General features: G+C 37.6%; 2 protein-coding genes across 2 annotated transcripts; both read right to left on the reverse strand.

Moving 5' to 3' along the window:
* Positions 1–459: 459 nt before the first annotated feature.
* LOC123197762 (putative receptor-like protein kinase At5g39000) lies at positions 460–3,727 on the reverse strand. The gene has a single exon (XM_044612139.1). The coding sequence runs from the start codon at positions 3,420–3,422 to the stop codon at positions 729–731; it is 2,694 nt and encodes an 897-aa protein (XP_044468074.1). The 5' UTR covers positions 3,423–3,727; the 3' UTR covers positions 460–728.
* A 1,813-nt stretch (positions 3,728–5,540) lies between these two features.
* On the reverse strand, positions 5,541–10,059 carry LOC123198153 (receptor-like protein kinase FERONIA). The gene is made up of 2 exons (XM_044612787.1): positions 9,674–10,059; positions 5,541–8,142 (listed from the first exon to the last, which is right to left on the reverse strand). The coding sequence occupies exons 1-2, from the start codon at positions 10,016–10,018 to the stop codon at positions 5,905–5,907; spliced, it is 2,583 nt and encodes an 860-aa protein (XP_044468722.1). The 5' UTR covers positions 10,019–10,059; the 3' UTR covers positions 5,541–5,904.
* Between the last annotated feature and the right edge of the window lie 4,351 nt (positions 10,060–14,410).

A 14,410-nucleotide genomic window follows, 5' to 3' on the forward strand; every position in this document is an offset into this window, starting at 1 on the left:
ATAATAAAAGAATACTAGTAAATTAATTTACTTAAATACTTTTGGGTATAATTATTTTAAAATATTTTTTATATTACTTATTATATTAATTAAAAATGAGATTATTTTTTTCCTAAAAAATAATAAATAAGAATATAATTATAATAAAATCAAGAGTATTTGGACAATCTTTTAATAGTTAAAGTGAATATAATAATTAAATTATCACTTGTATTACTTGTCACATCAAGATTAGTAATAAAATATTATATAACCAAATAAAATAATATAATAATAAAAAATAAATTACCAAGATGATTTTTATTAACTAGAGTCAAACGGTCTCTATAATCTATTATTTTAGTAAGTTGTGTTAACCTTGAATCGTATCTAAAATTTGTGAATTGTGCCAACCACATGCCTATAGGCCCCACTATCACCTCTACATCACGCCCTTTTGTGTATATTGCTCGAACATAATTTGGGAATGATAGTGTAATGTATACAATATTGATTTTACAATAAGATATGAAAATGCTAAGTTTTGAAAAATTACACATATGCTCTTCTCTTGTCATTTTATACTTCTTACATTTTGTAATTCAAACACTTATATTCTCCCATGGGCCATGGCGAATACAGAGAAAGCCCGGCCCATAATCCTCCATTTATTGGATATTTACCCATTAAATATGGAACCGGCCCAGTTCAATTTTAAATCCAGGCCCCACTCTCACAATTTACACACTTTACCTTCCTTTCGGATTCATAATTTCTGAGAAGACACTATCGCATCTTAGTACTCTATCATCATGTGGGGTCATACTCTTCCTATCACTGCTGATTGTGCTCTTTGATCCTGACACGTGTCTATCTGACCCACTGCCACTAAAGATTTCATCTTCATCAGTGGTATTCACCTCTCCACATGTCGATAGTAACGGGTTATCGTCGTTCATCTCATTCTCTCGATTCATATTCCAGCCATTGGTGTTCTTTTCGCTGGCCTCCTGAAGTTGTAATGCAAATTCTAGACCCCACACCACATCGCCCATCATCGGTCGTTGGATTCCGTCGTTACGCACACACGTCTCGGCTATCTCAACGAACTTGATCAAACACTCTGAAGCAATCTGGCCCTTCAAATTCGGGTCCACGATTTGTTCTAAGTCACCTCTGGCAAGCCAAAGCCTGGCCCATGAAACCAAACTCGCTTCCTCTTTCGGTACGCCGGTTATCACAGGGGGCCTCGCACAAAGTACCTCTAACAGCACTACGCCAAATGAGTATACATCGGACTTTTCTGTGAGATGCTGCCTGCGGAAATATTCCGGGTCAACGTACCCGAAACTACCCTTCACAACAGTGCTGACGTGGGTCTGGGACCTACCAGTGGGACCCGTTTTTGATAATCCAAAATCGGAAAGCTTGGCCACCCAATTCTTATCCAGTAGCATGTTGGTTGACTTGACGTCGCGGTGAATGATCACGTTCTTCGCACCTGTATGAAGATAATGCAGCCCTCGCGCCGCGCCGATGCAGATTTCAAGGCGACGACTCCATGGCAATGGAGGGTTCTTGGTTTTGTAGAGATGATCTCTGAGGTTGCCGCGTGACATATACTCGTAAACGAGAATCATTTCGCCCAAATCAACACAGTAACCTATCAGAGAGACGATATGAAGATGTCGAACTTTTGAGATCATCTCAATCTCCGTATGAAACTCGCGGATTCCTTGATTGGACGATGAATTCAATCGTTTGATCGCCACTGTTGTGGAGCCATCATCGACATATCCTTTATACACATTGCCAAATCCTCCCGAGCCAATTATATATTGATCATCGAAATCGGATGTCGCCTCTCTGATTTCAACGATGGAAAATCGGCGGCAAAGATCGGAAGGTAATGATGAAGCGTTGGTGTTTATGGAGGTTACTGTGTAAGAGATCGGACCCCACGATGATTTGGTCTGTTTTGTTGTCCCGGAAGCTGATTCTTTGGCTACTTTCCTCCTCCGCCGTGAAACGATGAAACACAGAAGCGAAATTAAAGAGGCAACTCCAAGCACAGCCGCGATAATAATAACAATTAGTAACCTCCTCATATTTTTCGTTCTCTCCGGTGAACTTGACTGCGGTTGTTGTGGTTTAGGCCTCGGCTTCCAATCAGGGTTTTGTCCGGCGAGATTGCCATTAGGATTGTTTAATTTGAAAATCTCTAGACCATTCAAGATAGCATTGGCGTATCTTGGCAATGGATCCAGGTCCAACATGGGGTGCAATTCGAGCCAGAATTCCTGCTTACTGGCGTTTTGAATCGGAACCCACACAACAAAGTCTTGGTATACCGGAATATCGGAACCGCCGGCCAAATGAATTACATCCGCATCTTCTTCCGCCGTCTGATTGTTGATGAAAATAGAAAACACTCGCTGATTTTCACGAGTTACCTCCATCATAGTCTCGCAAAAATGGAGTCTAACAAGATAACTGAACCCTGGATCAACTGAGAAGAGCCATGTGAGGTTAAAATTCTTGTTAACAAAAGGATCAGGATACATTGTCCGGAAAGTGGTGTAGACGATCGTCGGTGCAACGTATTGCGGAGTTTTTGTGGTGTAATTTATTGTTGCATTAGACAGAAAAGGCGTGGTGCCACGAGCTTGGGGACTTATGTAATTCAAATCGTTACTCCATTCCCTGAACATGCCGGTGTCATCTGCACCGGAAACTTGTGGGCCTCCAACGTTTAGCCTGTAAGCTCTTTCGAGAGCGACAGGTTTATCATAATAGAAGAAGCTATTTCTGTTGTTTACAAAAGTGATGGGGGTATCAGTTTGTTTGACATATAAATTTTCTGGCATCGAAACTACCTCTATTCCGTTGATGAACGCAAAGGAACTTGGAGATGGGTTGAAGTTTAGATTCAATATTTGCTCTTCCGAGATGGTGATGACAAATTCTTTAATCATATCAGCAACAGGAGGATCAATGGCGGAAACAGTGAGATAAGCGCTGAAGTTGTTTAAAAGGGTGTACGAATTAGCAGAGACAGAGAAAAAGGAAGTGGTTATATCGAGGCCGGAGTACGAAACTGGGTAGAAGTATAGCCGGAGGAATATTGGTCCGGCGGAGACGGGGAAGGTGTAGGTGAAATTGGATCGAATGATGCGTGCTTTCATGTAAGGAACTGCGGTGACAGATTGATCTTGGTAAGGTGCTGTGGATACAAAGGAGTTGGTTTCAGAGTCGGAGAAGAATTTGGAGTGCTCATCGCCATCCCAGCTCCTCCCATCAATTTTCACTGTGGTGTTTGATAATTCTCCGCAGTTGAGAAATATAGTATCAGTGGGATCATACGGAGGAGGGTTTTCGGTGGCCACCGTCGCAGAGAGGTGGAGACAGAGGACAGGAAGAAGGTGAAGAATGAAGGAGAACATGAGCAGGTTGAAATTCAGAGCAGCACCGAATAATTTTAATTACAGGGGGGTGGCTTGTCTGACCTTTGTCCACATTCTCCACAAGAGCCACACAAAGCTGTCTATAGCGAGGCTGAAAGAGAGTCCATGAGAGTATTGAATTTTCAACAGACAGAAAGGTCTACCTTCGGGGAAACGGAAGAAGGCGTGAATTCTGATCTGAACCATAAATATTTGGGGTCCAGGGAAAGAGACGCAAGTGAAGAGATATTATGCTTGTCAGCTTGCCACAATGGGACACCAGCATGTTGCCCATCGACAGGGACTACGGAAGAACAAAAGACGTGTAATTGAAGGTAGACCTGATCCACCGTGTTATAAGGTCAAGCTCGATTCCTGCTAATCCGAAATGATGGGTCACCATCTTTCAAACTTAAACCCGGTTTAAATTAAACTTTACAAATTTGTGTGATAAATTAACTTAAAATTATTAATAGTCTTAATTTTATTATTTTAATTTTTTCAACCAATTATTTTAATTTACTATTCATTACATACCTAACTTTGAATACACATTAGATAATCCTTCTTATCAAATCATATTTTCACTCCGAAATAATATAATAAAATAATATATAAAAGTTAAAAATAATACGATTAATTATGACTATAAAGATATGACTTTATATAAATCATAAAGATTTTAATTATTGTTGATATTATTATTCGATATTTTTATAATTTATTTCTAATAAATTCTACTAAAGTAATAATTTTTCATACATTCGAGCTAGTTCAGGTTAGTTTTAAGTTATCATTATGTCAAATCTGATATTATCTAATTTAATTTTAAATCGTATCGGACTAATCTAAAATAAATTTTATGTAAAAAAATATTTAATTTTAACTTGATATTTTTGTATTGGCTAAGTAATTGATCAAATTGAAAATGGTAAGCTCTAATTGAAGGACCTCTTTGCCCTTTGGTTATTTGTAGAGAGATATTTTCTCTTGGGCCAAATGGCTATTTCTTACTCAAGGTTTAATTCAAATCCAAACTTTTACTAATTATCAAAAATTTAAATTATCACCCATAAACTGTTAAAATTAACATAAAAAGTTCATTATAAAGATAAAATCGTCATTTAACTAATATCATATTAAAAATAATAAAATATTATATACTTTCTCTTAGATTTAAAAACCTAACAATTTTTTCTTCTATAATTAAATTTTAAAATTTTACATTTTTCCCTCTTAGGGTTTCTCCCTCTCTTTTTTGGTGTTGAAATAGATGGCTTTGCTCTCCGTCCTTTTTTTTGGTGCATCTTCAATGTGTTCCCCCTCACAATGAATCATCTTCATCTAGCAATGAAAACGATTCAAATGAAAATGAGTCATTATGGGGATGAACAATAAGAAAAAGGGAAGGAGAGTGAAACTGTCGATTCTGACTCTGAAAAAGGGGAAGGAGAAAAACCTTAAACTCTAGTGGGAAAATATAAGATTTAAAAGTTTAATCATATGAGAAAATAGTTAGTTTTCTAAACCTAAAAAGGACATAGATAGTGTTTCATTATTTTAAATATATTACTAGTTAAATAACAATTTTACCTCTAAAATTAATTATTTATGTAAATTTTAACAACCTATTGGTAAGAGTTTGAATTTTTGATAGTTAGCAGATGAAATATTGGATTTGCATCAAACTTGGGTGGGAAAATGTCTTTAGGCTTTTCACTTCTTATTAGAGATGTTAAATGGGTCAACTCGGGTTATGGCTTGACCCGAATCCGAAAATTTTAGCCCAGTCTATTATTATAGTGGGTTGTTGCGCAAAGAGAGTTTCCGAATTACACATCTACCACTTTTGGGCAGGCAACTCGCCCCACGTTTGATACTGCACATAATATTATTAAAAATAAATAAATAAATAAAAATGTAAAAATGAAATTATTTTTTTAAATTAACAGTCCTAATCAACCTTTCGTATATAGGACCAAACCAAGAGTTTTATGTATTTTGTGGGTTAGTCTGACTTAAAAATCCGTAACTATGCAAGTGTTAAACCCAATCCTTCTCTCAGATGTGGTAGACCGCATCAACGCCGGCCTAGCCCACTTCCGCCTGTTACTGTGATTGGCAATTAAAAGGGAAATTTTTGTAGAAAATTTACCCAAAAATTTCCCCCTTGCATTCCAGCCTAAATTAATTATCTTATATCTGAATGCTACAAGGACAGAGAAACTGCATCAAACATACAGGTAAGTCTACTAATAATTTATTCTGAATCTACGGGGAAAATGAAAACCTAGGAAAATGTAAGCTATATTTTCCAACAAGAACGCAGAGGGCGGCGGTCATATCCAACTGATCATCTTCCTTGTGGGTTCACGATCTCAGAGAAGACGCCTCCAGAAACTTCTCTACTACCAGTAATGAAGCTCTGTTCATCACTGGTTGTTAGTGTCACCGTACTAACGCTCTTCGATTCCAACACATGTTAGCCAATGCTACTGAACAAACTCCTGCTCTCAATATCCCATTCATCGGCAACCTCGCCCTTTGTGCTATCTTCTTCACCACCCCTGAACTTCTCCTGTTTCTCTGCCGTCTCCTGTAATTGCAATGCAAACTCGAGCCCCCACACCACGTCGCTCATCGAAGGCCGTCTTGCGCCATTATCCTCCAAGCAACTCATCGCCACCTCGGCGAACTTCTTCAAGCACTCCGGCGCAATCTGACCCTTCAAAACCGGATCGATAATCTCATGCACCGTCTCACTGCGGTAACATTGTCGCGCCCAAGCGGCTAAACTCACTTGGTTCTTCTCCACGGCTCGAAGTATCGGCGCCCTGGCACACAGTACTTCGAACAAAATGACCCCGAACGAGTACACGTCAGATTTCTCCGTCAAATGCTGAAGTCTGTAATACTCTGGATCTAAATACCCGATACTACCCTTCACCACTGTGCTGACGTGTGTTTTAGACGTGGTCGTTGGTCCGAATCTTGACAAACCAAAATCAGAAACCTTGGCCACCCATTTCTCGTCCAACAAGATATTTGTCGTCTTCACGTCACGGTGAATGATAACGTGTTTCGCGCCTGTGTGAAGATAATGAAGCCCACGAGCCGCACCGATACAGATCTCGAGGCGCTGCTTCCAGGGAAGAGGAGGATTATCGGTGTTGTAGAGATGATCACGGAGGGTCCCACGAGACATGTAATCGTAGACGAGGATCATCTCGCCGTGATCGTTGCAGTAGCCGATGAGAGACAACAAGTGAAGGTGGCGAAGCCGGGAGAGTAATTGGATCTCTGTGTTGAATTCTAGGGCGCCCTGTTGTGACCCCGGCGTCAGCCGTTTGATCGCAACGGGAGTGGATGCATCATTGATGTAACCCTTGTACACGTTACCAAATCCTCCGACGCCAATGATAAATGCCTCATCGAAGTTGTTAGTGGCGGCTTTGATCACAACAAGTGAAAAGTGAGTGCAAAGATCCGACGGTAGAGATAAGCCGCGGGACTTTGTTGACTTGGTCGTTGAAGCAGAAAATAGGCTCCAGAACGAAGCCCCGACAGTGCTGGAGGCCCAATTCTTTACATGCCTAGATCGCCGGAATATTAACAGAAGTAAAAGGGAAAGTACAACAAAGCCGGATGCCATACCGGCAACGACGGCTATTATCGTTGTAGTTTTCTTCTTTCCTTTTGCTGATTCCGAGTTTGTCTTCGGAACCGAAGCTGGGGGGATCCAGTCAGGATTAGGTCCGGCGAGATTTTTGTTCAGATCGACTTTGAAGATTTCAAGGCCATTCAAGAGGGCGTCTGAGTAATTGGTTATCCATCTGGGCGCTGGGTGCAGTGCGATAGAGAGGTTCTGCTTCTTTTCATCTCCTCTGCGTGCCATCAAAACAGCATACTGTGAATATAGGGGAATTCCATTTCCGCCACTCCATTCTAATATGTCCACCTGAGTCTCAGCAGTTTGATTAGCTATGTAAATCATAAACCTTCTTCTAGAAACCTCAGTTATCTCTATCTTAAACTCGCAAAAGTGAATCCTAAGAAAATATATAAACCCGGCATCAACCGGAAATTCCCAAGTAAGATTATGTTTCTCGTTAGTATCCCTGTCCTGCCACATTGACATGGCCGTTTGATAGACTGTAACTGGAGCAGTGTAATTAGGTATCTTGTCAAACGCGATGTCAATAGTAATGTTGACGGATTTAACCCCTGGCTTGGCTTCTGTCAAGTAGAGATCGCCATCAATCCAGTTTCGATACATGCCGGTGTCTTCTGGCCCGGAGATATATTTTCCTCCGACATTTACTCTGTATATGGTCTCCAGGGCGTTGCTGGTATCAATACTAAACGGATTCACCTGACCAAGAAATTTGAATGGCCGGTTTATCCCTTGTCTCTCTGTGTAATAAAGATTAGAGGGCATGGATACTATCTCAATCCCGTTGATAAAAGCATATGCTTGTTTGTAGTCGGGACTGGGCCTGAAGGTTATGTTTAACCCATCTTCTTCGACGTTAACGCAGTATTCTTTTGAAACAGGTTCTGGGCTGCCAGGATCAGCAGCAGCTGCTGTCAGTGAAGGACTGAAGTTTTTCAGGAGGGTGAAAGAATTGGCTTGAACAGAGAAGAAAGCGTTGGAGACATCAAAGTCCGGATACGTAGTTGGAAAGAAATACAAGCGGATGAACTTTGGACCGGGAGTGATGTTGAATATGTAGGTGAACGGCAAAGAAGAGAATCGGGCTTGCAAATAGGATTTCTCTGAACTTGTTCTGGGTTGGTGAGGTGAGAGAGAAACATTCGACAAGCTGTTTTGGGCCTGGAGCGAGAAGTACTCAGATTTGACATCTCCGACCAGGTTTCGGCCATCTTCCGAAAAGTAATTATCAGAGGAGCCACAAGCGAGAGTTATGTTCTCTACGGGTTTGTATGCAAACGGTGAGTCACCGGCCACGGCGGAGACAAGGAGGAGGATGAAGAAGGAGAAGAAAAGTAACACAAGAGTGGATCGGATTTTGGAATAGAGAAGAGTGCTGCAAGTGTTTTCCATTTGTGTGTTGTGAAAAAATCTGAAGCAAAAGCTAATGCGTATTAGTAAATATCCAAAAATCAAGTCGCGCCACCAGCACAGAGTGTAATCGTGATATCACATAAGACGCGAAAAAGTCTTTGCCGTTGACTCAAAAATCCAAAGACGAAGACTTGATGAAAATTATTTAAGTTTGTATAATTTATTCCCACGTAACATATATAAATAAAATCTTTTAAGCTTATATAATTATGGGAATTAATTAAAATAGACAATTAGTTTGCTGCGTAAACTTTTTTCGACAACAATTTTTACATTTTACCTTTTTAAGCAAATTATACTTTTCATTCCAAAAATACCCCTAATTTAATTTCTTAGCGTTTATCGTAGTTTTTCACCGATTAATTGTTTACATTTCAGACGATACGAATTAAGATTAAGTTTTCTATAATGAATAAAATCTATAGATGAAAAACATATTAATTTTTTATAAAATAATTGATTCTTATATACTTTTATAAGAAAGTACAAACAGGTACGGGAAGGAGTGAATGAAAATATAAACGGATATGTGAAAATATAAATAGATGCGTAAAAATACAAACGGATTCGTAAAAATACAAAACGAGTGCATAAAAATACAAACGGATGCGTGAAAATGTGAAAGGGTGTGTAAAAATACAAACGGGTGAGTGAAAATGTGAAGGGGTGCTTGAAATGTGAAGAGGTGCGTAAAAATACAAACGGATAAGTGAAAATGTGAAGGGTTGGGTAAAAATACAAACAGGTTCGTGAAAATACAAACGGATGCATGAAAATGTGAAGGGGTGTATAAAAATATAAACGGGTACGTGAAAATGTAAAGGGATACATAAAAATATAAACTGATGCATGAAAATGCAAATGAATACGTAAAATATAAAATGGGTGCAAGAATTATAAAAAGGGTGTGAAAAATATAAAAGGAATGCGGGAGAAACAAAATAGGTGCGGGGGGCAAGGGATCTCCCGCACCCCATTATAATTATAAAATGCGTGCGGGAGATCCCCTCCCGCGCCCCATTATAGAAAATAATGGATATTTTCTCACGGTGCGTTTTTTCAAAAAGGATGTGGGAAAGTGTTAAGGGTGCGAGAATCTGGAAACGGGTGCAGGGTGGGAATGGGTGTGGGAATACAAGCGGATGAACTTTGGACCGGTAGTGATGTTGAATATGTAGGTGAACGGCGAAGAAGAGAATCGGGCTTTCAAATAGAATTTCTCTGAACTTGTTGTGGGTTGTTGAGGTGAGCGAGAGGCATTCGACAAGCTGTTTTGGGCCTGGAGCGAGAAGTACTGAGAGTTGACATCTCCGACCAAGTTTCGGCGATCTTCCGAAACGTAATTATCAGAAGAGCCACAAGCGAGAATTATGTTCTCTACCGGTTTGTATGCAAACTGTGAGTCACCGGCCACGGCGGAGACAAGGAGGTGGATGAAGAAGGAGAAGAAAAGTAGCGCAAGAGTGGATCGGATTTTGGAATAGAGAAGAGTGCTGCAAGTGTTTTCCATTTGTGTGTTGTGAAAAAATCTGAAGCAAAAGCTAATGCGAATTAGTAAATATCCAAAAATCGAGTCGCGCCGTCAGTACAGAGTGTAATCGTGATATCACATAAGACGCGTAAAAGTCTTTGCCTAGGGCTGGGCTCGAACCGAGCCAGTTCGAGCTCGAGCTCGAGCCCGAAATGAGCCAGACTCTGTTCGGTAGATTTTTTTTAAAAATTTTTATACAAAATAATGTTATTTTGATCAATATATATTAAAAACGATGTCGTTTTAATAATGAAAAACGAGTCGAACCAAAAATGAGCCAAACTCGAGCAGAGCCGAGTTTGAATCGAACTCGAGCAGAACTCGAGCCGCCCATATATAAACCGAACTGAGCCCGAGTTGATTGCTAGCCGTGCTCGGCTCGAATCCAGCCTTATCTTTGCCGCTGACTCAAAAATCCAAAGACGAATACTTAATGAAAATTATTTAAGTTTGTATAATTTATTCCCACGTAGCATATATAAATAAAATCTTTTTAAGCTTATATAATTTTAGGAAATTAATTAAAATAGGGAATCAGTTAACTGTGTAAACTTTTTTCCATAGTAATTCTTACATTTTACCTTTTTAAGCAAATTATACTTTTCATTCCAAAAATACCCCTAATTTAATTTCTTAACGTTTACCGTAGTTTTTCACCAATTAATTGTTTATATTTCAGACGATACATATTAAGAGTAAGTTTTCTGTAATGAATAAAATCTATAAATGAAAAACATATTAATTTTTTATAAAATAATTGATTTTTATATGCTTTTATAAGAAAATACAAACAGGTACGGGAATGGGTGAATGAAAATACAAATGGGTACGTGAAAATACAAATGAGTATGTGAAAATACAAACAGATGCGTGAAAATGTGAAAGGGTGTGTAAAAATACAAACGGGTGTGTGAGAATGTAAAGAGGTGAGTGAAAATGTGAAGAGGTGTGTAAAAATACAAACGGGTGCGTAAAAATACAAACAGATGCGTGAAAATACAAACGGATACGAGAAAATGTGAAGGGGTGTGTAAAAATATAAACGGGTGCGTAAAAATGTAAAGGGATGTATAAAAATACAAACTGGTGTATGAAAATACAAATAAATACGTAAATTATAAAATGGGTGTAAGAATTATTAAATAGGTGCAAAAAATATAAAATGAATGCGGGAGAAACAAAATAGGTGCGGGGGGCAGGGGATCTCCCGCACCCCTTTATAATTATACAATGGGTGCGGGAGATCCCCGGCCACCCCCTCCCCCTCCCTCTCCCTTTATAATTACAAAAGGGGTGCGGGAGATATGTTTCTCCCACACCCCTTTATAATATATATTAATATATAATATAAATATATTATATATTAATATAAATTATATCTCTCACGCCCTTTTTATAATTTCTTCACACCCATTTTATATTTTAACACATTCATTTGTATTTTTACGTACCCGTTTTATATTCATTATTTTCACGCACCATTTTATAATTCCCACACCTTTTTAGAAATTACCACACCCTTCCGTGCACCCGCAATGTTTGCCGCACCCTTCCAGAAATTATCACACCCTTCCACGCACCTGCAATATTTGCCGCACCCTTTTAGAAATTCCCACACCCTTTCATACACCCGCAATGCTTGTCGCACCTTTTTAGAAATTCCCATACCCTTCCACGCACCTGCAATGCTTGTCGCATCCTTTCAGAAGTTCCCGCACCCTTCCACGCACCCGCAATGCTTGGTCACGCCCTTTCACGCACCCGCACCCTCACCCCTTTCCGAAATCCCGCACCCATTCACGCACTCGCAATGCTTGCCGCACCCCTTTCCAGATTCCTGCACCCTTTTCAAAATTTCTACACCCCTTTCTAGATTCTCGCACCCATTTCCAGATTCCTACATCCCTTTCAGAATTCTCACACCCCTTTTCAGATTCCCACACCCTTGCAGAATTCCTGCACCCCTTTCAGAATTCCTACACCCATTCCCACCCTGCACCCGTTTCTAGATTCCCGCACCCCTTTAGAGAAAACGTACCGTTTTGAGAAAATATCAATTATTTTCCATATATATAAATCAATTATAAATTTAATTATTTCATAAAATAAATTTTATAAAGTCTATAGATTTTATTCACAAATTTTATTGAATCAATAGATTTTCAATCTGTTTTTCAATTTTATTCATAGATTTACATTTTCAATCCGTAAATTTTATTCAATCTGTAGTACATCTGTTTTTCAATTTATGGATTTTATTCATTACAAATAAATTAATCTTAATGCGTATAGATTTTACTCATTACAGATAAAATAATCTTAATGCGTATACTTAAACGTAAGTAATTAATCGGCGAAATACTACGGTAAACGTTGAGAAATTAAACGAAGGTATTTTTGAAATAAAAAATTCAATTTACTTAAAAAGGTAAAACGTATGAATTGCTGTCGAAAAAGGTTTAAGCGGAAAAACGTTTGTTTATTTTAATTAATATCTCTATAATTATTTAAGTTTGTATAATTATTTAAGGAGGAATAATCAAAATCAATTAAAATCGGATCATTTAAAATCCACTTTTTCACTGGAGAAAAAATGATACTTTAGTATCATTACCTCACAAACAATATTATTAAAGTTGGATCGATGATTAAATTAATTATTTTATTAATTTGTGATCTAACCAATTTAACTAATTCTCAAATTATCATATATTTTTTAAATAATATCAAAAATTTATCATTTCTCTATTACACATATAAAAGAAAAAACCAAATAGGTATAATAAATTTAATCGAACTTCAAACTAGTCAACTTTTATATATAAATCGGATTAAATTGTGAAATTGAATTAGAATATAGACTAATCTACAATTAGCCAAAAGACTTATTCCCACTAAAGATATAGTGAAATCTCAAACTCCCACCTTCCAATTTTTAAAAACCTAAACACCCACTCATAATTTGAAAACTAACAATTATTCCCTAAAGTTAAGTCAGAGTTAAAGGTAAAATCGTTATTTAATAATAATATTTAAAGTTTATATCATTTTACCTCTTAATTTGAAAATTTAATAATTTATTTCAAAATTAAGTTTTAAAAAGTAACATTCCACACCCCCCTTCCCTTTTCTATTTGGAATTGAGAAGAGTGCTGCAAGAGCTTTCCATTTGTGTGTTGTGGAAAAATCTTTTTGGAAAAATTTGAATCAAAAGCTTCTACGGATTAGTAAATATCCAAAGAACAAGTCACACTTCAACCGCAGAGTATAACCATGATATCATGCAAGACAAGAAAAAGTCTTTGTCGTTGACGCAAAAATATTGTTATGAGTAAAAAAATGTAAATGAACAAAATACATTTAAGAAAATATAAAAGAAATGTGAAATCTCAAACTCTCACATTCTAATTTTTAAAAACCTAAACACTCACTAATGATTTGAAAAATTAACAATTTTTTCTTAAAATTGTCTATAATTTATTAAAAATAAATAAATAAATAAAAATGTAAAAAAGAAATTATTTTTTTAAATTAACAGTCCTGATCAACCTCTTATATATAAGACCAAACCAAGAGTTTTATGTATTTTGTGGGTTAGTCTGACTTAAAAATCCGTAACTATGCAAGTCAGAGGTGTCGATGGGCCGGGCCGGCTCAGGCTCGGCCCATTGGGCTAACGGGCCGAGTCGGGCCTAAAGCCCAAACAGTGATGGGCTTTCGGGCTGGGCCGACCCATTAATATATGAAGGCCCAAGGCTCGACCCATATATAAATGGGCCGGGTCGGGCCGGGCTTTGAATATTTTTTTAAAAATATTTAAAATTTTTAAACAAATTATTTTTCAAATTATAAAACATAAATAAATATATATTATAATAATATTCAAATGGATTGAATTCATTTGATACTTGATCTATTTGTAATGATAAAATTAAAATAAAAATAAAATTATAAACACAAAGAATTATTATTTATGAATTTAGATATCTTCTGAAAGATAATTAATGAGAGAAAATGAGATTAAAAATATAATAAAATAATTGAGATTAGAGATTTGCAAACGAAAGTGAAAATGAATAAAAATTAAATAGGTTTATATAAAAAAAATAAATTAATTAAAAAATTTAAAAAAAAAATAAAGCCAAGGCTTCGGCCTTGCGGCAGAAGGCAAAAACACAAGGTAGAAGGCTGCCAGCTAAAATTAAAAAAAAAAAATTAAACAGTATCGGATGGGGCCAGACCAGCCCACGGGCTTAATATTAAAGCCCAAGGCCCGGCCCAGTAGGCCCATGGGCCTAGTCCGGCATGCTACAGTGCCAGGCCGGGCTTTTTCGTACCGTGTTTTTTTTCTGTGCTTCGTGCCGTGCCTCC

The sequence above is a fragment of the Mangifera indica genome, chromosome 15, assembly GCF_011075055.1.
Source record: "Mangifera indica cultivar Alphonso chromosome 15, CATAS_Mindica_2.1, whole genome shotgun sequence".
Classification (NCBI taxonomy): Eukaryota; Viridiplantae; Streptophyta; class Magnoliopsida; order Sapindales; family Anacardiaceae; genus Mangifera; species Mangifera indica.